The sequence below is a fragment of the Cololabis saira genome, chromosome 15 (genome assembly GCF_033807715.1).
Source record: "Cololabis saira isolate AMF1-May2022 chromosome 15, fColSai1.1, whole genome shotgun sequence".
Lineage (NCBI taxonomy): Eukaryota > Metazoa > Chordata > Actinopteri > Beloniformes > Belonidae > Cololabis > Cololabis saira.
Window position 1 is genome coordinate 37,604,091 of NC_084601.1, and position 22,272 is coordinate 37,626,362.

The 22,272-nt window shown below is 37.4% G+C and overlaps 1 protein-coding gene across 1 annotated transcript in view; it reads left to right on the forward strand.

The window, feature by feature from the left end:
* The first annotated feature begins 572 nt into the window (after positions 1 to 572).
* Positions 573 to 22,272, forward strand: part of LOC133460920 (CCR4-NOT transcription complex subunit 3-like) — a 56,916-nt gene continuing 35,216 nt past the window's right edge. Inside the window, exons 1-8 of the mRNA XM_061741633.1 lie at positions 573 to 659; positions 768 to 857; positions 6,507 to 6,635; positions 8,554 to 8,649; positions 14,212 to 14,340; positions 14,522 to 14,612; positions 15,104 to 15,237; positions 20,817 to 20,873. Of these exons, the coding sequence (XP_061597617.1) occupies positions 573 to 659; positions 768 to 857; positions 6,507 to 6,635; positions 8,554 to 8,649; positions 14,212 to 14,340; positions 14,522 to 14,612; positions 15,104 to 15,237; positions 20,817 to 20,873 (813 nt within the window). The remainder of the gene's footprint in view (positions 660 to 767; positions 858 to 6,506; positions 6,636 to 8,553; positions 8,650 to 14,211; positions 14,341 to 14,521; positions 14,613 to 15,103; positions 15,238 to 20,816; positions 20,874 to 22,272) is intronic.

Below are 22,272 nucleotides of genomic sequence, written 5' to 3' on the forward strand. Positions count from 1 at the left end.
AAAGAAAGAAAGAAAGAAGAAGAAAGAAAGAAAGAAAGAAAGAAGAAGAAAGAAAGAAAGAAAGAAAGAAAGAAAGAAAGAAAGAAAGAAAGAAAGAAAGAAAGAAGAGAAAGAAAGAAAGAAAGAAAGAAAGAAAGAAAGAAAGAAGAATGAGCCTGAAAGAAAGAAATGAGCCAGAAAGAAAGAAATATTCCCGTTGATGACATCCCTACAGGGGAGTGATGCCGTCCCGTATCCACGTCCAGTTAGGAGTATCCATATATTCCGATTGCTAAGAGAACGTGATTTGTATAAGAGATCTATTAAGTTCACATGTACAGGTGAAAGCAATCCGTTCTTAACATTTGATTTAAGCCACTTAGTAAGACAAAAGAGTACACATATATTTGGATTCTCTCTTTGTTATTGCGAGGCGGGGCTTGATTTGATGTCTGAAAGGAGACGGCAGGGCTGAGGTTGGACAGCTGATGCTCTCATCAGTTTGTAAAGTACGTGCTGCTTTCTGAGTGTTGAATATCATCTTGCTCAGCCAGAAGTTGTGTGTGTTTGTGTGTGTCAGCATCTGTGTTGTCATGACGACCAAACTCCAAGCCAAGCACGCGTCCTGCACGCAGACACCAAGTTCAGCATCCATGACTCTGGGAGACGAGTCTCCGCATGTATTACAAAGTTCACTAATGTATCCCTATCTCCCTCTCCCCCCTTCCATCTTTCCGTTTGCCCCTCTTCCTCTTCCTCTTCTTCTTCTTCTTCTTCTGGTCCCTCAGCGTCTTCGAGACCAGATCAAGACGTGGGTGGCATCCAACGAGATCAAAGACAAAAGGCAGCTAGTAGACAACCGAAAACTCATAGAAACGGTGAGTAGACCCGGACTACGAAGAGGATGAGATGCTTCTTCTCTGACCTGCGTGACTGCAGGAAAAGGAGAGCGAGTAAACTGATCTGAAGTTTGACATGATGCTCGGATGAAAACGTAGTTATACTCTGATACTGGTCTTGAAAAAATAGTCACATTTTAATTCTGGTGTTTTCTTTAAATTTGATCTATGAAGACGAGATGGGACATAAAAAACAAATACAGGACTGTCTCAGAAATTTAGAATATTGTGATAAAGTCCTTTTTTTTCCTGTAATGCAAAAATGTCATACATTCTGGATTCATTACAAATCAACTGAAATATTGCAAGCCTTTTATTATTTAATATTGCTGATCATGGCTTACTACGACGGAGTATTAGGGCCAAACAAAAAAAACAAAAAAAAAGGAAATTACGAGAATAAAGTCATAATGTAATGAGAATATAGTCGTAAAATTATGAGAATAAAGTCATAATATTACGAGAATAAAGTCTTAAAATTACGAGAATAAAGTCATAATATTACGAGAATAAAGTCGTAATATATTATAAATATATAAATATAACTTCACAAGATGCTCAATATTCCTCATTTTAACACAGGGAGAAGAAGCTCTTCTGTTAGAGTTCTCATAAATTATATTCTCATAATATTACGACTTTATTCTCGCAACATTACGACTTTATTCTCGTAATGTTACGACTTTATTCTCGTAATTTTACGACTTTATTCTCGTAATTTTACGACTTTATTCTCGTAATTTTACGACTTTATTCTCGTAATATTACGACTTTATTCTCATAATATTACGGATTTATTCTATTACGACTTTATTCTCGCAACATTACGACTTTATTCTCGTAATTTTACGACTTTATTCTCATTATATTATGACTTTATTCTCGTAATTTCCAATTTTTTTTGTCTTAGTTTGGCCCTAATACTCCGTCGTAGCTTACAGCTTAAGAAAACTCAAATATCCTATCTCAAAAAATTAGAATATTCTGGGAATCCTAATCTTAAACTGTTTATAAAATGTAATAAAAGGCTTGCAATATTTCAGTTGATTTGTAATGAATCCAGAATGTATGACATTTTTGTTTTTTTTAATTGCATTACAGAAAATAAAGAACTTTATCACAATATTCTAATTTTCTGAGACAGTCCTGTATTACTCAAACCTTTTGCGGTTTTCCATTTAGTTTGTGTTCAGTGTGAAGACTCAGCTCGCGGAGAGATGAAAGATGACAGAAAAAGGCTTTATGCCTTCTATCTTGATGTATAAAGCGACTGTAGAAGGCGTTTGTTCAGGATTTCACACAGGCTCATGCAGTGAGCAACAGTTGGCTCAAAATATTTCAAACGTCTGTCTTTACCGTAAATGACAACATGCACAACTTTGATTTCAAACCTTGTCAGGACACATTTTATGTGTAAAATGAAACAGACCTATGAATTGTAGTGCTTCATATTTTATGAAGCTTAACATTTAATCTTGTGTTTGCTTTGTTCTCAAGTTTTTCACCAGTTTCACTTTTTTTAGATGTTAACTCTGAATGTATTGTATTGAATGTTATAGTAAAGTGTAGTGCAAATATTTCCCTCCACTCTGCAGAGCTTTTTAAAGAGTTTGTGCTCAGTTTAACCAATTTAGTTCATCCTGTCATCATAATTCCTACCAAAGTCTATTGAGGATAAAAATAGAACCTTAATTGATCAAGTTAAGGAAAGCATGACTTCAAATAACTTAAAGATTTTTTTTTATTATCCAGGTTAGCTGGAAATAGCGTCACACTGCAAAAACTCAAAATGTTAACAAGAATATTTGTCTTATTTCTAGTTAAAATGTCTAATTTTAGTCAAAGAAATGTCATTACACTTAAAACAAGACCCATCACTGGAAAAAACAACAATTTCCACCTGTTTCAAGTAGATTTTCACTTAAAATAAGTAGAAAAATCTAGTAGAAAAGATTTTTTTTTTGCTTGTAACGAGAAGATAAATCTTGTCCCACTGGCAGATTTTTCTACTTATTTCAAGTGAAAATTTACCTGAAACAGGTGAAAATTGTCAAATAAGTAATTTTTCTGGTAATGACTCTTGTTTTAAGTGTAATGAGATTTTTTGACTAAAAATGAGACATTTTAACTAGAAATAAGACAAATATTCCTGGTAAGATTTTGAGTTTTTGCAGCGTATTATCTGAGAATGAGTGGATGTTGCTCCTTGTTTTTGCTGCCTCCAAGTGGCTCAAAAGAGAATTACAGCCCGTTTTCACATTCAGTCTCATGAGCAAGCAAAACAGTCCCACCACAGAAACCTCACATACTTTATTTCACTATAATTACTTACCTACTTGGATTAAAGAGCTGCACCGGCGCTGCTCAGGGAAATGTGGGAGCTTGTTAGAAGTCTGACACCTGTTCTTTACCGCCGCTGCTCTGCCTGAAAGCTTTCACAGCCTCATTTTCTGTTAACTATGAGCCACCTGCCCGCACCGACTCTGCAGAGCTCTGGATAATTAACATTAGGCTCTTTTTTCTTTTATCCCCCAACACCAACCTGCTCTTCCTGTTTTTCTGGAGGGTTTTTGGTTACAACTGAATTTAGAGTTCTGCAGCATATACAGGACTGTCTCAGAAAATTAGAATCTTGTGATAAAGTCCTTTATTTTCTGTAATGCAATAAAAAAAACAAAAATGTCATACATTCTGGATTCATTACAAATCAACTGAAATATTGCAAGCCTTTTATTATTATTTATTTATTATTAAATAAAAAAGTTGCAAGTGCATTTTATAATAATCTTCTCAAAATGCAATAACATATTACATAATGTGGCGAAAGTTATTACAAAATGGGACAGTTTATTACAAAATGTGGCTTTATTACAAAATGAAATGAAAAAGTTATTAAATTTTTGGACGTTTATTACAAAATGCACCGTTATTACAAAATGCGGCTCAACAGGGAGTGTTTTTTCCAGAGAAGAACATACAGGACTGTCTCAGAAAATTAGAATATTGTGATGAAGTTCTTTATTTTCTGTAATGCAATTAAAAAAAAAAAAATGTCATACATTCTGGATTCATTACAAATCAACTGAAATATTGCAAGCCTTTTATTATTTTAATATTGCTGATTATGGTTTACAGTTTAGGATTAAGATTCCCAGAATATTCTAATTTTTTGAGATAGGATATTTGAGTTTTCTTAAGCTCTAAGCCATGATCAGCAATATCAAAATAATAAAAGGCTTGCAATATTTCAGTTGATTTGTATTGAATCCAGAATGTATGACATTTTTGTTTTTGTAATTGCACTACAAAAAAATCACAATATTCTAATTTTCTGAGACAGTCCTGTGTAATGTTAATGCTCATTCAGAATAATTTGTCAAAAATTTAGAGTTGAGAGCCACATCTTTAAGACAAAGGGTTGAATTGGTTTCAAATGAACGTTGTGGTTTTCACTCAGGAAGACAAGAGGCTGCAAGAACCACCTGTAGCAAACAATATGTGGTCGTGTCCTGTTCACGGCCCGCTGAGGGGAATTTATAGTCTTCATCACCGCTGACTTTTTCCTTAAAGTGATTAAACGCAACACTATTATCAGTATTATTTTAGAAATTCGTTATCTTCATCATCAGAGATTATCTCTTTGGTCAGTATTCCGTGGGGGGGGGGGAAAATTAACAATATCACAGAAAGTTTAGTTTAGTTTTATTTAGCACATACAATAAAAATAACATCACACAAATAAGTGCAGTTAAAAGAAACTTTGCAGGGAGGAGCGAGCAAGCCAGTAGGCTTATGAGGAGCCCCCACCTAATAACATTTAACAATATAGTTATGAGGATACAAATAAAAAAAAATAAAAAAATAATAATACATCATAAAAATTGCATGCAGAACATGAATGAAAATAAAAAAAATACTGTTGACCTATAAAGACATGATCATGAAAATATGAATATTATGCTGAACAAGTGGCAACACAGAATATCAAGTACAAAAGAAACATTAACAGTGGGAAAAGCAAGAGCTTTCTTGGATACACTGTTGAATTAAATGTTCTCTTGAGCATCTTTTGAAGATGGATAGGGACCTATAATTGTTTGCAATATGGTACCAACTATTCCAGACTTTGACGCCTCTAAACCTAAACAAAAATGGTCTTCTAGATTCCAGACATTTAGGTGGATGTAGGGCGAGGGCCTGCCGTGTTGAGTAAGAATGAAAGTTTGTAGCAAAGTATGTCCTAAAGTGCTCAGGAACATTTCCTTCTGAAGAAAATATCTTGTAAAGAAAAATGCATATTTGGTAACTGTTGATGTCATAAATAGTAAGAATCTGTAGATTTTTAAATAAGGGAGCAGCAGTAGCATCCCAGACAGATCGAGATGCAAGTCTTACAAAACCATTCTGGAGAATTAAATGTACTCCCCCAAACAATTTACAATATGAAAGGTGAGGATAGATTAGACCAGGGGTCGGCAACCCAAAATGTTGAAAGAGCCATATTGGACCAAAAACATAAAAAACAAATATGTCTGGAGCCGCAAAAAATGAAAAGTCTTGTATGTATAAGCCTTAGAATGAAGGCAAATGGCGAAAGGCGAAATGTTGAGAAAAAAGTGGAAATGTCGACAAAAAAGTCAAAATGTCGAAATTAATGTTGAAGTACAATCTCGAGAAAAAAGTGGAAATGTTGAGAAATAAGTCGAAATGTCGAGAAAAAAGTGGAAATGTTGAGAAAAAAGTGGAAATGTTGAGAAATAAGTCGAAATGTCGAGAAAAAAGTGGAAATGTTGAGAAAAAAGTGGAAATGTCGAGAAAAAAGTGGAAATGTCGAAATTAATGTTGAAATACAATCTCGAGAAATAATTGGAAATGTTGAGGAAAAATTGGAAATGTCGAGAAAAAAGTCAAAATGTCGAAATTAATGTTGAAGTACAATCTCGAGAAAAAAGTGGAAATGTTGAGAAATAATTTGAAATGTTGAGAAAAAAGTGGAAATGTCGAGAAAAAGTGGAAATGTTGAGAAAAAAGTGGAAATGTCGAGACTAAAAAAGAAAGGAAAAAGGAAGAAAAAAAGAGAAAAAAAAGAAGAAAAGAAAAAGAAAAAAGAGAAAATAAAGAGGAAAAAAAAGAAGAAAAAAGGGAAAAAAAGGTCAAACATTTTTGAAAAAGCTCCAGGAGCCACTAGGGCGGCGCTAAAGAGCCGCATGCAGCTCTAGAGCCGCGGGTTGCCGACCCCTGGATTAGACTATAATAAAGAGTAAGTAGACACTGCTTAGAAACAAGGTGTCTAACTTTCCTTATTATGCCAATAGATTTGTTTATTTTCTTACTCACACAATAAACCTGTTCTCTCCAACACAAACGCTCATCAATAATTATTCCTGGAAATCTTGTAGATGATACTTGGGGCATCTCTGTAGACTCAATTGTAATTTTAGATAAATCCTTGTTGTATGATTATTATTTTTTTTGCCACTAAAGATAATAAAATTAGATTTTTTTTATATTCAGAGATAACTTGTTCATTTTGAGCTTTAAACATTTCTTAAAAGTTTGATTTAACGTTCTTTTTTTATTTTTATTTGTTTGCATTTAGAAAATAAGAGTGTGTTTGTTCTCCTGCAGCAAATGGAGCGGTTCAAGATCGTGGAAAGAGAAACCAAGACGAAAGCGTACTCTAAAGAAGGGCTGGGTCTGGCCCAGAAAGTGGATCCGGCCCAGAAGGAGAAGGAGGAGGTCGGCACGTGGTTAACGGTGAGTTTCAGCAGGACCGGATCGGGGCCGTTTTTCCATTTTAGTGTTGTATCAGTGAATTTCTCCCCCAAAGATCTGTTGGACCTGAGCCCAGAGTTACCTGGGGGTTTTACTCAGGAGCTGCTTGAATCTCACTGCAAAATCTCAAAGTCTTACCAGGAATATTTGTCTTATTAGTTAAAATGTCTAATTTTTAGTCAAAAAATCTCATTACACTTAAAACAAGAGTAATTACCAGAAAAATAACTTATTTGACAATTTTCACCCGTTTCAAGTAAATTTTCACTTGAAATAAGTAGAAAAATCTGCCAGTGGGACAAGATTTACAGGACTGTCTCAGAAAATTAGAATACCGTATTGTGATTTTCTGTAATGCAATTACAAAAACAAAAATGTCATACATTCTGGATTAATTACAAATCAACTGAAATATTGCAAGCCTTTTATTATTTTAATATTGCTGATCATGGCTTACAGCTTAAGAAAACTCAAATATCCTATCTCAAAAAATTTGAATATTCTGGGAATCTTAATCTTAAACTGTAAACCATAATCAGCAATATTAAAATAATAAAAGGCTTGCACTATTTCAGTTGATTTGTAATGAATCCAGAATGTATGACATTTTTGTTTTTTTAATTGCATTACAGAAAATAAAGAACTTTATCACAATATTAAAATTTTCTGACAGTCCTGTATCTTCTCATTACAAGCAAAAAAATCTTGTTCCACTGGCAGATTTTTCTACTTATTTTAAGTGAAAATCTACTTGAAACAGGTGAAAATTGTTGTTTTTTTTCCAGTGATGAATCTTGTTTTAAGTGTAATGAGATTTTTTTGACTAAAAATTAGACATTTTAACTAGAAATAAGACAAATATTCTTAAGATTTTGAGTTTTTGCAGTGTGACGCTAACCACAGTTTTACTTGACACCAGAGGACAAAACCAGCGTTGAACTTCTGCACACAAGATGGTGCATTTAATGTCTGCCGTTTGTTGATGCTAAGATCTAAATAGTGTTACGATCTTAGACTTAGGATTCTTAGACGTCCAGTTAGGAGTATCCCTATATTTAAATCGCTAACAGAACGTGATTTGTATAAGAGATCTATTAAGTTCACATATACAGGTGAAAGCAATCCGTTCTTAACATTTGATTTAAGCCGCTTAGTAAGAAAAATGTACACATATATTTGGATTCTCTCCTTGTTATTGCGAAGATTTGATTTGATTGATAATTTATCAGTTAGCTGATTGACAGGAGAAATGATTTAGATAATTTATTGCGCAGAAACCTCCGATTTTTACTGGTTTTCAAACATTTTCCTGTGTGTAAATGTAATATTTTGAAGCTTTATGATTTAAAAAAAACAACGAAAACAAAAAACTATTTGACTATATGCACATTTTTATGAGTCTTTCTTGGCCTTAAATCCTGAACATTAGTAAGATTGAACAGTTTGGAGACTGAACGTAGAATCTGCTGCTTTTGTTTAGTTGATGATGATTTCAGTTATTTTACAGGAACTCTGCAAATTAACCTCAGAATACTTTTGCATGCAAACCTCTCTCGCTTCTAAAAGTTTATTATACTTATAACAGAAATAAATCACCATTTGTGTACATTCAGGTTTGCAGATAAAATAACTGCACAAGTACAATATAATCATTTATTTTTGGTAGTTTAGACCTAATACCAAATACCACTTGACCGCAGACAGTTAAAAATAATGAAAACTAATAGTCCTCAGGTGTTAAGTTTTCCCTCGGTGCTTATGTACGATTTAAAAACACATGCAGGGAAAACTGCATATCAAAATAGTTTCCAGTCCGCTTTAAATTCTCATAAGCAGCCGAGTCCTCGTTGTTTTTCACGCGTGTTTTTAACTGAACTTTTTTCTCTTCCTTCGTCTCCAGAACACGATAGACACATTGAACATGCAGGTGGACCAGTTTGAAAGCGAGGTGGAGTCTCTGTCGGTCCAGACAAGAAAAAAGAAAGGAGACAAAGAGGTCAGTCCGTTCTTGTCTCATTCATTCATTTATTCTTTTTTTTTTTTTTTGCTGCTCTGTTTGGCTTCGCCGTCTCCCCTCTCTGTTTTTATCTTCCTCGCTCTTCCGTGGCAGACGGGTCAGACTTCTGTCCTGATGAAGATACTGACCACTTCTCTCCGTCTCCACATCCCTTTCAAGCCTCCAGGATCCTCATTTATAGAAAATCTTTTGACGCCACAGTGAAGCTATTTCAGAGAACGTGCAGGCCCCTCCATTAAGGATTCATAACATATATATCCTCAGTGTCAAGAGAATGGCTTTTTTTGTCATGACAGATGACTTTCTCAGGCCCAGATATAACTTTCCCTGCGAATCTTTCATACCTGTTTCGAAGCACGAAGTTTGTGCTGAGGAGCTTTCATAATTGAGACGAGGAGGGTTTTATTTTCGTCTGCTGCGTTAAAAAGCGTAGGTAGGTCAGTTTCTCTCGGTGGAGAAACGTGAAGAGCCGTCGCACTCGAGTTTCTGGTTTTAAGCTCCTCACAAGTTCCAAAGTGGCCAAATCAAAAACGACAAATACGATATCTGTCTGGAAGAATGACCAGAAGGTTTCTCTGCTGCTGATCTGGCGGTTAATCTCAGAGATTTTTAGTGCGAAGGCTCTATTGTATCTGTAGGAATTTTTCTTGTTTTTCTTCTCTCGAAATGAGGGCCTTTTTGCCCCCTAAACGTGCCCCAAAAGTTACCAAATTTTGCACCAAGCCAGGCCTGGCGAAAAATGTGATATTTCATGGTTTGCATTAATGGGCGTGGCCTAATGGCTCAACAGCGCCCCCTAGAAAACTTTGTGCCTCAAGCCCCACAATACGGTTTGACGTACATGCACGAAAATCGGTACACTCCTGTATCATGTCACAACTTAAAGAAAAGTCTCTTGGCGCCATGGCCCAAACCCAACAGGAAGTCGGCCATTTTGAATTAATCGTGTAATTTTGGCGCAATTTATGCTATTCCTTCGGCAATTAATACGGCCCGAACCGTAACGTGCACCCAGGTGTGTTATACATCAAAATGTGCGTCTCCATCCTGCGACGACGCGCATTATTTTTCTCAGTCAAAAGCGTTACCGTGGCGACGATAGACGCCAGAAAGCGTGCTCCCCTTCTTCTGATTGGTCCATATTTGATAGTCCCTATTTTCTGCCATATTTTTTGAATGGTTTGACATAAAGAGTCATGGGTGGTGTCTAGGGATGGGCGGTATGGACTAAAAAATGTATCACGATAATTTCTGGCATTTATCCCGATAACGATAAAAATTACGATAAAAAAATACCAATTCAACTCCACTTTTTTAACTATGAATCTATCTCGCTCTCAGATCCACCATGTTTGTTACACAAAAACCTCATCAACGGGAATTTATCTTTCTTTCTTCCTTCCTTCCTTCCTTCCTTCCTTCCTTCCTTCCTTCCTTCCTTCCTTCCTTCCTTCCTTCCTTCCTTCCTTCCTTCCTTCCTTCCTTCCTTCCTTCCTTCCTTCCTTCCTTCCTTCCTTCCTTCTTTTTTCCCTTCCTTCCTTCTTTCCTCCTGCTCTTTCCTTCCTTCCTTCCTTCCTTCCTTCCTTCCTTCCTTCCTTCCTTCCTTCCTTCCTTCCTTCCTTCCTTCCTTCCTTCCTTCCTTCCTTCCTTCCTTCCTTCCTTCCTTCCTTCCTTCCTTCCTTCCTTCCTTCCTTCCTTCCTTCCTTCCTTCCTTCCTTCCTTCCATAAATCAGCTTTACACCAAAACATCGTCAACGGGAATTTATCGTTTTTACCGCGTCATGACAAATTCTTATCGTGAGGAATTTTTTTGACGGTATATCGTGAACGGTAAAATATCGCTCATTCCTAGTGGTGTCATAGGGCTTAGTTTTCAGTCCTTGACCTTTATGGTGCAATTTGCATGTGCGAGGGCCCGTTCATCGCTGCTTGCAGCTTTAACATTTGGTTTTGTTGTTTTGTTGTCTTTCGTTTGCAGTGACAGAGAAGTGGAGTTACTTTTAAGTGTGACTTTATAAAATATAAAACAGGTAAAATACAAGAAAATATTGACGGTGGCCAAACAAATTGTAAACACATGTCGCACACATGACGCTGCACTGCAAAAACTCAAAATCTTACCAGGAATATTTGTCTTATTTCTAGTTAAAAGTTCTCATTTTTAGTCAAAAAAATCTCATTATACTTAAAACAAGAGTCATCACCAGAAAAATAACTTATTTGACAATTTTCACCTGTTTCAAGTAAATTTTCACTTTTTTCCAGTGATGAGTCTTGTTTTAAGTGTTATGAGATTTTTTTTTTTACTAAAAATGAAACATTTTAACTAGAAATAAGACAAATATTCTTGTTAAGGTTTTGAGTTTTTGCAGTGTGGTGACGTTTCTGTGGCATAATGTGACGTTCTGAAGCTTAAATGTCCGTTTCCCTCCGTTTACAAGCAAACGTGAAGACGGAGATTTTGCAAATCTCCACTTTGGCCAGAGTTTTCAGAAATGATGGTTTTTGGTGACTTTGAGCTTCGTTTTTGTGTAAACGAACGGCCAAAACGCATGAAAACGGGGCCTGGACCTTTGACAAATACATCTGGATGAGAAAATTGAATGATTAGTATCTTGGCAAGACCCTTTGTTTGCGTATGCAGTCACAAGTGTTTAAAAGGGCTTTAATGAAACACCTAATTCCATTCTTGTCTATCAAAGACTTGTAATTTGATTTAACAGCTGGGTCTGTGCTCTTAGCTGCACGGGGACCTGCTCACGCTCCCGACACGTGAGCTGGTGCAGCATTAATATGCCGAGATGAAACGCATTAGTGTGTTGGGCTCCACTCCTGCAGCCCGGTAGCAGCTGAACAACAGATATAGGAGGCTTCTGCCTCTCTGCTTTAACAGCTGCTGCACTTTTATTACGTCCTCAGCTCAGCGAGTGAGCCGCAGTTGCTCTGACAGTTGCCAGTTAGTCTGCCCGCTGAAGTTTGCAGGAGTTTCAGGGTGTGGGGATTAACTGTGAATGACTTAAATGAAATATTGAGATGAGAAGTGGCTTTTCTGCCTGTGCCGTGTGACGCATTAAGAGAAGAACATGGAGCAGCAACTAATGCTCTCACGGCCTCATCACTCTTACCTTTCTTTTCTTCTGCATAGGTTACCTTTAAACATTTATACATGCCTTCTTTCATTTTGTAAACTGTTTTTTTTTTGCTGTCTAAATGCTGTTTTGTTCATTTCTGTTACAATGAATACTTAATGGGAGTTTTTGATGTGGCTTTGAACTGTTGTGGCACCAATCCCTGCATATTAAATGTAAGGTTTTTTTGTTTTTTTTTTCTTTACCTTGTATGTAACAGTGTCTAAGCTGCAAAGAAATCTGTGTTGAAAGCATCACACTGCAAAAACTCAAAATCTTACCAGGAATATTTGTCTTATTTTTAGTTAAAATGAAGGGAGAAAAGGAAGGAAGGAAAGAAGGGAGAAAAGAAGGAAGGAAGGAAAGAAGGGAAAAAGAAGGAAGGAAGGGAGAAAGAAGGAAGGAAGGGAGAAAGAAGGAAGGAAGGAAGGAAGGGAAAAAGAAGGAAGGAAGGGAGAAAGAAGGAAGGAAGGGAGAAAGAAGGAAGGAAGGAAAGAAGGAAGGAAGGAAAGAAGGGAAGAAGGAAGGAAGGAAGGGAAAAAAGAAGGAAGGAAGGGAGAAAAGGAAGGAAGGAAAGAAGGGAGGAAAGAAGGAAGGGAGAAAAGAAGGAAGGAAGGGAGAAAAGAAAGGAGGAAAGAAGGAAGGAAGGAAAGAAGGGAGTAAAGAAGGAAGGAAGGGAAAAAAGAAGGAAGGAAGGGAGAAAAGGAAGGAAGGAAAGAAGGGAGGAAAGAAGGAAGGGAGAAAAGAAGGAAGGAAGGAAAGAAGGGAAAAAGAAGGAAAGAAGGGAGAAAAGAAGGAAGGAAGGGAGAAAGAAGGAAGGAAGGGAGAAAGAAGGAAGGAAGGAAAGAAGGAAGGAAGGAAAGAAGGGAGTAAAGAAGGAAGGAAGGGAAAAAAGAAGGAAGGAAGGGAGAAAAGGAAGGAAGGAAAGAAGGGAGGAAAGAAGGAAGGAAGGGAGAAAAGGAAGGAAGGAAAGAAGGGAGGAAAGAAGGAAGGAAGGAAAGAAGGGAAAAAGAAGGAAGGAAGGGACAAAAGAAGGAAGGAAGGGAGAAGGAAGGAAGGAAAGAAGGGAAGAAAGGGAGAAAAGAAAGGAGGAAAGAAGGAAGGAAGGAAAGAAGGGAGTAAAGAAGGAAGGAAGGGAAAAAAGAAGGAAGGAAGGAAGGAAGGAAGGAAGGAAGGAAGGAAGGAAAGAAGGAAGGGAGAAAAGAAGGAAGGAAGGAAAGAAGGGAAAAAGAAGGAAGGAAGGGAAAAAAGAAGGAAGGAAGGGAGGAAAGAAGGGAAAAAGGAAGGAAGGGAGAAAAGAAGGAAGGAATGAAAGAAGGGAGAAAAGAAAGGAGGAAAGAAGGAAGGAAGGAAGGAAAGAAGGGAGTAAAGAAGGAAGGAAGGAAGGAAAGAAGGGAGGAAAGAAGGAAGGAAGGGAGAAAGAAGGAAGGAAGGAAAGAAGGGAAGAAGGAAGGAAGGGAAAAAAGAAGGAAGGAAGGGAAAAAGGAAGGAAGGAAAGGAAGGAAGGAAGGAAGGAAGGAAGGAAGGAAGGAAGGAAGGGAAGAAGGGAAGAAGGAAGGAAGGGAAAAAAGAAGGAAGAAAGGAAGGAAGGAAGGGAAAAAAGAAGGAAGGAAGGGAGGAAAGAAGGAAGGAATGAAAGAAGGGAGTAAAGAAGGAAGGAAGGGAAAAAAGAAGGAAGGAAGGGAGAAAAGAAGGAAGGAATGAAAGAAGGGAGTAAAGAAGGAAGGAAGGGAAAAAAGAAGGAAGGAAGGGAGAAAAGGAAGGAAGGAAAGAAGGGAGGAAAGAAGGAAGGAAGGAAGGAAAGAAGGGAGGAAAGAAGGAAGGAAGGGAGAAAGAAGGAAGGAAGGAAAGAAGGGAAGAAGGAAGGAAGGGAAAAAAGAAGGAAGGAAGGGAAAAAGGAAGGAAGGAAGGAAGGAAGGAAGGAAGGAAGGAAGGAAGGAAGGAAGGAAGGAAGGAAGGAAGGAAGGAAGGAAGGAAGGAAGGAAGGAAGGAAGGAAGGAAGGAAGGAAGGAAGGAAGGAAGGATTTTCACCTGTTTCAAGTACATTTTCACTTAAAATAAGTAGAAAAATCTGCCAGTGGAACAAGATTTTTTTGCTTGTAATGACGAGATAAGTTTTCTACTTATTTCAAGTGAAAATTTACTTGAAACAGGTGAAAATTGTCAAATAACAAGTTATTTTTCTGGTAATGACTCTTGTTTTAAGTGTAATGAGATTTTTTTTTTACTAAAAATGAGACATTTTAACTAGAAATAAGACAAATATTCTTGTTAAGATTTTGAGTTTTTGCAGTGCATATTTAAATCTCTCTTTGGCTCAAAGCCTTTGGTGAAAGTTAAGAATACGGACAGAGAAATGCTCCACGTGATCCCCCTCTGCCTTCCTACCTCACCTTGATTTGTTTTTGTAAAGAAACAGGACCGGATTGAAGAGCTGAAGAAGTTTATAGAAAAGCACCGCTACCACATCCTGATGCTGGAGACGATACTGAGGATGCTGGACAACGACTCGGTGCAGGTCGACGCCATCAGAAAAATCAAGGTTTGTTCAGCAACTTGACTGTTTTTATACACTTTTATCGTTTTTCCTGCACAAAAATGTGTGATTCAGATTTTGGTTAGGCTTTTAAAGTCTTATTTTTCATATATAATTCAACTGTAAAGGTACTTTGACAAACTGTTGTAATGAACAAGGTTTTTTTTTTGTTTTTTTTTTTACTAAGGAGGACGTAGAGTACTACATAGACTCGTCGCAGGATCCGGACTTTGAGGAAAATGAGTTCCTTTACGACGACCTGGACCTGGAAGACATTCGTAAGAAGACAAAAAAAACTGGACATCATCCAGTTTTTACTTCTTCTGTTGTTTGCATAACAAGAAAAAAAACAAACTATCAACGATTTCAAATGTATTATTTTTTATAAAGCTCCACTTGATGGGAAAACCTCTCAACTCATGTGCAAATTAACTTCAAACTTCATCTTAGACTAATGTGATTCCGCAGTGCACGCTAATTTTACTACAATAAGGCACTGTTGGTAGCAGTAGGAATTTAGGCTGGATTATTTTTAAAGCTGCACCAGATGTCTCCTGGTTGGTTATTTTAGTGTACGGAGGCGGCGACGTGTTCCAGCCACAGTTTAACAGTCCGGACAGAGTTCACCTTTTAACTTTAACAATTAACTGAAACGTATATAAAGAAATGCCTTTTTTGCTCATTTTATAATTGTGGTAATTGGTTTGTTTGTGTGCTGTTCCCCGTGTACCACGACTAAACTTGTCCCTCTACGTCCTCCCTCCTCCAGCTCAGTCGCTGGTCGCCACGTCCCCGCCGGGACACTCGCACTTGGAGGACGAGATCTTCCAGAACTCCAGCAGCACGCCCACGTCCACCACCTCGTCCTCCCCCATCCCCCCGTCTCCCGCCACATGCACTGCAGTAAGAAAACTCTGCTTTCACACTCAGCTCGGGCTACAGCGGGGGTCGGCAACCCGCGGCTCTAGAGCCGCATGCGGCTCTTTAGCGCCGCCCTAGTGGCTTTAGGAGCTCTTTCAAAAATGTTTGACCTTTTTTTTTCCTTTTTTTCTTCTTTTTTTTTCCTTTTTTTCCTTGTTTCTTCTTTTTTTTCCTTTTTTCTCATTTTTTCTTCCTTTTTCCTTTCCTTTTTAATCTCGACATTTTGACTTTTTTCTCAACATTTCAACTTTTTTCTCAACATTGACTTTTTTCTTGACATTTCGACTTTTTTCTCGACATTTTGACTTTTTTCTCGAGATTGTATTTCAACAATAATCTTGACATTTTGACTTTTTTCTCGACATTTTGTCTTTTTTCTCAACATTGCCTTTTTTCTTGACATTTCGACTTTTTTCTCGACATTTTGACTTTTTTCTCGACATTTCGACTTTTTTCTCGACATTTCGACCACTTTTCTCGAGATTGTATTTCGACATTAATCTCTACATTTCAGCGTTTTTTCTCGACATTTCGACATTTTTTTCAACATTGACTTTTTTCTTGACATTTCGACTTTTTTCTCGAGATTGTATTTCAACATTAATCGTGACATTTCGACTTTTTTCTTGACATTTCGACTTTTTTCTCGAGATTGTATTTCAACATTAATCTTGACATTTTGACTTTTTTCTCGACATTTTGACTTTTTTCTCAACATTTTGACTTTTTTCTCGACATTTCGACTTTTTTCTCGACATTTCGACTTTTTTCTCGACATTTCGACTTTTTTCTCAAGTGCACAATGAAAAAAAAATCTTCCCCCAGTTATAACTAATATAGATACGTACATCATGTGTTGCCTTCATTATAAGGCTGATACAAGACTTCATTTTTTGCGGCTCCAGACATATATATATATATTTTTTTTTTTTTGGTCCAATATGGCTCTTTCAACATTTTGGGTTGCCGACCCCTGGGCTACAGTTTCTTATCGGAATGAATTGATCTGCTGTTTGTGTCCCAGTACACAAGGTTGCCGGGATTTATTCGTCCACATATGTCTGGATTTTTTTCCAGTTGATGATTTATATTCATACTTCAGACTTTTTATTGTCATTATACGAGGCATACAACAAAATTAAAGCAGCATGGAGTTATTGCACTCTATATTGCACTCTAAAACCACTGATTAATGTCAAATTGGCGCCATAGTGAAGCACTTGAAAAGTACTTGAGTGTAATTTTAGGAATAAATAGACGAAAAACTGAACCCATTTATTTTTTTTTAACAGAGTAACACTGTTAACAAAAAAACACGTGAATCTGTCTATTAAAACTATCGATCCCTCAGCCTGTAAAGAAACTTTAAACATGTATAAAAATTAGGGTTGTCCCGATCAGGATTTTTTAGCTCACTTGAGTTTGAGTATCTGCCGATCCCGATTTTTCAGAATCCGATCACTTTTTTGGCTCCCGATACATTTCCGATACTTTTTCCCGATCAGATACATTTTGGAAGAAAAAAAAAGGACTAAAACTCAAATTATCCCAAGTTTCTTTTCTTGTCCATTGGAGAACAACATGGACATTTATTTCAACAAAGCTTATCAGCTCTGGGGCCACAAAATGTAAAAACATGAAATTGTAAACTAAAACAAAAAGTGCAGAATAGTGCAATAACAAAAATAAATACATTTAACTTCAAAAGAGGTAGTTGAATGACGTCCAGTCAAACTCACAAACACAAGAAAATTAAAATACTTTTTGGATTAACCTTAGTGCAACATTCTGAATGAAATGAAATGAATAGCAGCAGCTTAATGAACATGAACAGATATAACATTTCACAATTCAAACACGTAAACCATGTTAGTTTCGCTTACTTTGCCGGACGGAAGTGACGTTAAATACAATGATATATAAAACGATTTAAAATATATTAAAAACATTAATAACTACGTATGTCCTGATACTTTTTTGGCCGATACCGATGTTTTGAAAATGCCGTGATCGGTCCTGATCAATCGGGACAACACTAATGTTAATCCTTTAGAACCTGTAGAGTCTGAATCTCAGCAGAGCATTCAGCATCTTGTGATGTTATGGCGCAGGAACTTGCAGAAATAATATACTGCAGTGCACGCAAATAACCACCACATTTCACCGGAGCGCTCGTCCAACAACACGACACATTTGGAAAAAGAGATGACAGGAGCCTGAAAGGACAGTAAAACTAAGAAACTGCCGTCTACTCGCACCAAGGATGAACGTTTCCACACATTAGTGACACTGAAACGCTCTTTGGAGGCATCTAAAGACGCAAATCAACTAAAATCACCTAAAAGAAAGGAAGCAGTCACGGCATGGCAGATCTTGTGAGAGAGTTTCAGCAGTGCAGTTCCTGCACTGGGATTGTTACACCCCCATTTGGCTCAGGGGTGAGACAAATGTTGATAAATGTCCAGCTTTGTCAGAACCTTTGACGGCCTCCTGGTCCAAGCTGCTCCTGCGTCTCTGTGCACAGTTGGATACAGAGTTAGGAATGAAGAGACACCAGCCAGTCCAGGTTCAGAACGAAGAAGAAGCTAGGTGTCTTTAAATATCCCGTTTATCACAAATTAATCTGAATGTCTGTTAGGATTATTTTAAAGGTCGGTCAGGTCGGTCACATTTTCTCGCAATCGTTGTGTTTCAAAAGTGTTTAAAAAACAGAAACAGTAATTTCCAGTTTCCGGTACACAGAAGACAAGGCAAAAAAAAACACTTTTAGTTGAACGAATACCTTAATTACAGGTGTTTATTTAAATGTAATTGTGCTGAATGTCATCTGGTGCACTGTTGGTGTTTGTGAAAACTGCAACAATCAGACTAGAATCATAATATTTCAGCAGCATTGAAGCCTCTTTTCATTTGCATTCCTTAATCCTTGTACTGTCTTTGGATCAAAATTACCTAATTCTCCTGTTTGTTCCTTCCCTCTTCCTTCCTTCCTTCCTTCCTTCCTTCCTTCCTTCCTTCCTTCCTTCCTTCCTTCCTTCCTTCCTTCCTTCCTTCCTTCCTTCCTTCCTTCCTTCCTTCCTCCCTTACTTCCTTCTTTTCTCCCTTCCTTCTTTCTCCCTTCCTTCCTTCTTTTCTCACTTCCTTCCTTCTTCTTTCCCTTCCTCCCTTCCTTATTTCCTTCCTTCCTTCTTTTCTCCCTTCCTTCCTTCTTTCCTCCCTTCTTTCCTTCCTTCCTTCTTTTCTCCCTTCCTTCTTCCCTTCTTTCCTTCCTTCATTCTTTCCTCCCTTCTTTCCTTCCTTCTTTCTCTCTTCCCTTCCTTCTTTCCTCCCTTCTTTCCTCCCTTCTTTCCTTCCTTCCTCCCTTCTTTCCTTCCTTCCTTCCTTCCTTCCTTCTTTCCTCCCTTCTTTCCTTCCTTCCTTCTTTTCTCCCTTCCTTCTTTCTCCCTTCCTTCCTTCTTTTCTCCCTTCCTTCCTTCCTTCCTTCCTTCCTTCTTTCCTTCCTCCCTTCTTTCCTTCCTTCCTTCCTTCCTTCCTTCCTTCTTTCCTCCCTTCTTTCCTTCCTTCCTTCTTTCCTTCCTTCCTTCTTTCTCCCTCCTTTCCTTCCTTCTTTCCTTCCTCCCTTCTTTCCTTCCTTCCTTCCTTCCTTCCTTCTTTCCTCCCTTCTTTCCTTCCTCCCTTCTTTCCTTCCTTCCTTCTTTCTCCCTTCCTTCCTCCCTTCTTTCCTTCCTTCCTTCCTTCCTTCCTTCCTTCCTTCCTTCCTTCCTTCTTTCCTCCCTTCTTTTCTTCCTTCCTTCTTTCCTTCCTTCCTTCTTTCTCCCTTCCTTCCTTCTTCTTTCCTTCCTTCTTTCCTTCCTCCCTTCTTTCCTTCCTTCCTTTTCTCCCTTCCTTCTTTCCTTCCTCCCTTCTTTTCTTCCTTCCTTCTTTCCTTCCTTCCTTCTTTCTCCCTTCCTTCCTTCTTCTTTCCTTCCTTCTTTCCTTTCCTCCCTTCTTTCCTTCCTTCCTTTTCTCCCTTCCTTCTTTCCTTCCTCCCTTCTTTCCTTCCTTCCTTTTCTCCCTTCCTTCCTCCTTTCCTTCCTTCCTTCTTTTCTTTCTTTCTTCCTTCCTTCCTTCTTTTCTCCCTTCCTTCCTTCTTTCCTCCCTTTCTTCCCTCCCTCCTTCCTTGACCTGAAGACAGCACAAGGGTTAAGGACTTATTCTTTTATAATATGTCAAATAAATGTAAAAAAAAGTCTGCATACCTTGGGAAACCTTTGACCCGATCAACATTATGGGTGGAGTTTTCTCTTTACTGATCTATTGAGCTCGTCACTGGCGGCTGCATCGGTGTAACGGTGGTAATTATGGAAATTAAGTGGATTATTACCTTGATCTTGAGTCAAGTCAGGTCAGTGTTGAGAAAGGAAAGGAGAGTTGTGCCTTCACAGATATGCCCTGCCATCTGCTCCTATTGTTTCTGTTGTATTGCTTTCATATCATCTGTTCATCCTCCCCGCCCACATTCAGCATGTAGTGAGAGCAGTTATTATAGTCCTGATATTTCTGAGGGGAAGGCGTGAAATTGTTCACATCTGAGTAGAAGTTTTGCTTTGGCGTGAAGGGGAATGTTCAGGATTGGATGAGCAGTACGCCACAGCCACTCAAATATCGGCTTTTAACTGTTCCCCGATGAGCAACAATAACAATGCTGCTGTCATCCAGAAGTGGAAATGATCTCCGACAAAACAGCACAAGTGTCAATCAGTTCTAATAGAAAAAAAACATGAAATTAAATTGTTTTTGGTTAAAAACAATGCTGATTTAGTGTGACACGGGACTCACTAAACCAGGGGTCGGCAACCCAAAATGTTGAAAGAGCCGTATTGGACCAAAAACACAAAAAACAAATATGTCTGGAGCCGCAAAAAATGAAAAGTCTTGTATAACTGGGGGAAGATTTTTTTTTCATTATGCACTTTGAGAAAAAAGTCGAAATGTCAAGAAAAAAGTCAAAATTTCGAGAAAAAAGTCAAAATGTCAAGATTAATGTTGAAGTACAATCTGAGAAAAAAGTTGAAATGTCGAGAAATAAGTCAAAATGTTGAGAAAAAAGTCAAAATGTTGAGAAAAAACTCGAAAGGTCAAGGAAATAGTCGAAATTTCGTGAAAAAAGTCGAAATGTCGAGAAAAAAGTCAAAATGTCGAGATTCATGTTGAAGTACAATCTCGAGAAAAAAGATGAAAAGTCGAAATGGCGAGATTAGAAAGGAAAGGAAAAAGGAAGAAAAAGGAAAAAAAAGAGGAAAAAAAAGAAAAAAGAGAGAAAAAAGGAAAAAAATAGAAAAAAAAGAAGAAAAAAGGGGGAAAAAAAAGGTCAAACATTTTTGAAAAAGCTCCAGGAGCCACTAGGGCGGCGCTAAAGAGCCACATGCGGCTCCGGAGCCGCGGGTTGCCGACCCCCGCACTAAACTAACTAAATAATCTCTGTAGATTAAACATCCGGTTCTGCTTTACGATTTGGCTGGTGCGACGGACAGGGAATGAAGTCGATACTCATTTGAAGTTAGATGATGTTTGTTTTTCAGGAGAACTCAGAAGACGACAAGAAGAGGGGACGATCAACAGACAGTGAAGTTAGTCAGGTGAGTCTGACGGCGCTGGAGCTTCCTGGTCGTAAACACAACAATAACATCCCGTTAACTCACAATCTGACAAAAAATATTTTATTTTGGTTTATAGCAGCAGATAAAATTAAGGCCAAACTTGAAATATGTATTTAAAATTGACATAGATTTCCTTGGTGCAGCTATCCTTGTCCAGTTTTTGATATTATGTTTTGCCTTTGTTTTATTTTGTCCTTTGTTCTATTATTTTTGTAGTATCTGTTTTTCTGCATTATCCTTTTTTTTTTTTTTTTTTCTCTCATCGAATGCTTAGGTCCAAGGGGTGGGTTTGGAAGGGGCTGAGAATATGTGTTAATACTTGTTTAACATCATTGTGGATGCCTCCGTTGATAAGAAAATCAATAAAAAATAAATAAAATAAATAAATAAAAACATTTGATCACAAAAAAAACTAACCATCTGACCTAAGTTAATTAACGGTGTACAGGACTGTCTCAGAAAATTACAATATTGTGATAAAGTTCTTTATTTTCTGTAATGCAATTTAAAAAAACAAAAATGTCCTACATTCTGGATTCATTACAAATCAACTGAAATATTGCAAGCCTTTTATTATTTTAATATTACTGATTATGGCTTACAGTTTAAGATTAAGATTCCCAGAATATTCTAATTTTTTGAGATAGGATATTTGAGTTTTCTTAAGCTGTAAACCATGATCAGCAATATTAAAATAATAAAAGGCTTGCAATATTTCAGTTGATTTGTAATGAATCCAGAATGTATGACATTTTTGTTTTTGTAATTGCATTACAGAAAATCACAATATTCTAATTTTCTGAGACAGTCCTGTACATGAAAAACACAACTGGTCATGTTGGAAAAAGATCCTGTGCAGCCCCTTCCAATCAAGGATCACACTGTAGAGGTAGAAGGAGACTTTAAATACTTAAGGACCCTTATTGACAGCAATCTTAACTTTAGTAACAACACTGACCACATCTTTAAATCTGGTAATCATCGGCTACATTTACTACGCAAGCTCAACTCTTTTAGTGTGAGCAAGCAGATTATGGAGACCGTCTATAAGAACCTCATAGAAGGAATCTTAACCTTTAACATGGCAATGTGGTACGGCAACCGTAACACAAAAAATAGATGCAAGCTACAAAGAATAGTGAATCTAGCCTCAAAAATAATAGGGAAGACACAAAGAAACTTAAGTGGCATTTATAAAGAAGTGATTGGGAAAAAAGCTGCTAGGAGAGCAAATGATCCTACTCAGCCTCTGCACCTTTAGAGTTTAAATGACGTCCCTCAGGTAGACGTTACCGTGTACCAAAGGCTAACCGTAACATATTTAAAAACTCATTAATTCCCAACGCTATTAAGGCTCTGCACTGCAAAAACTCAAAAT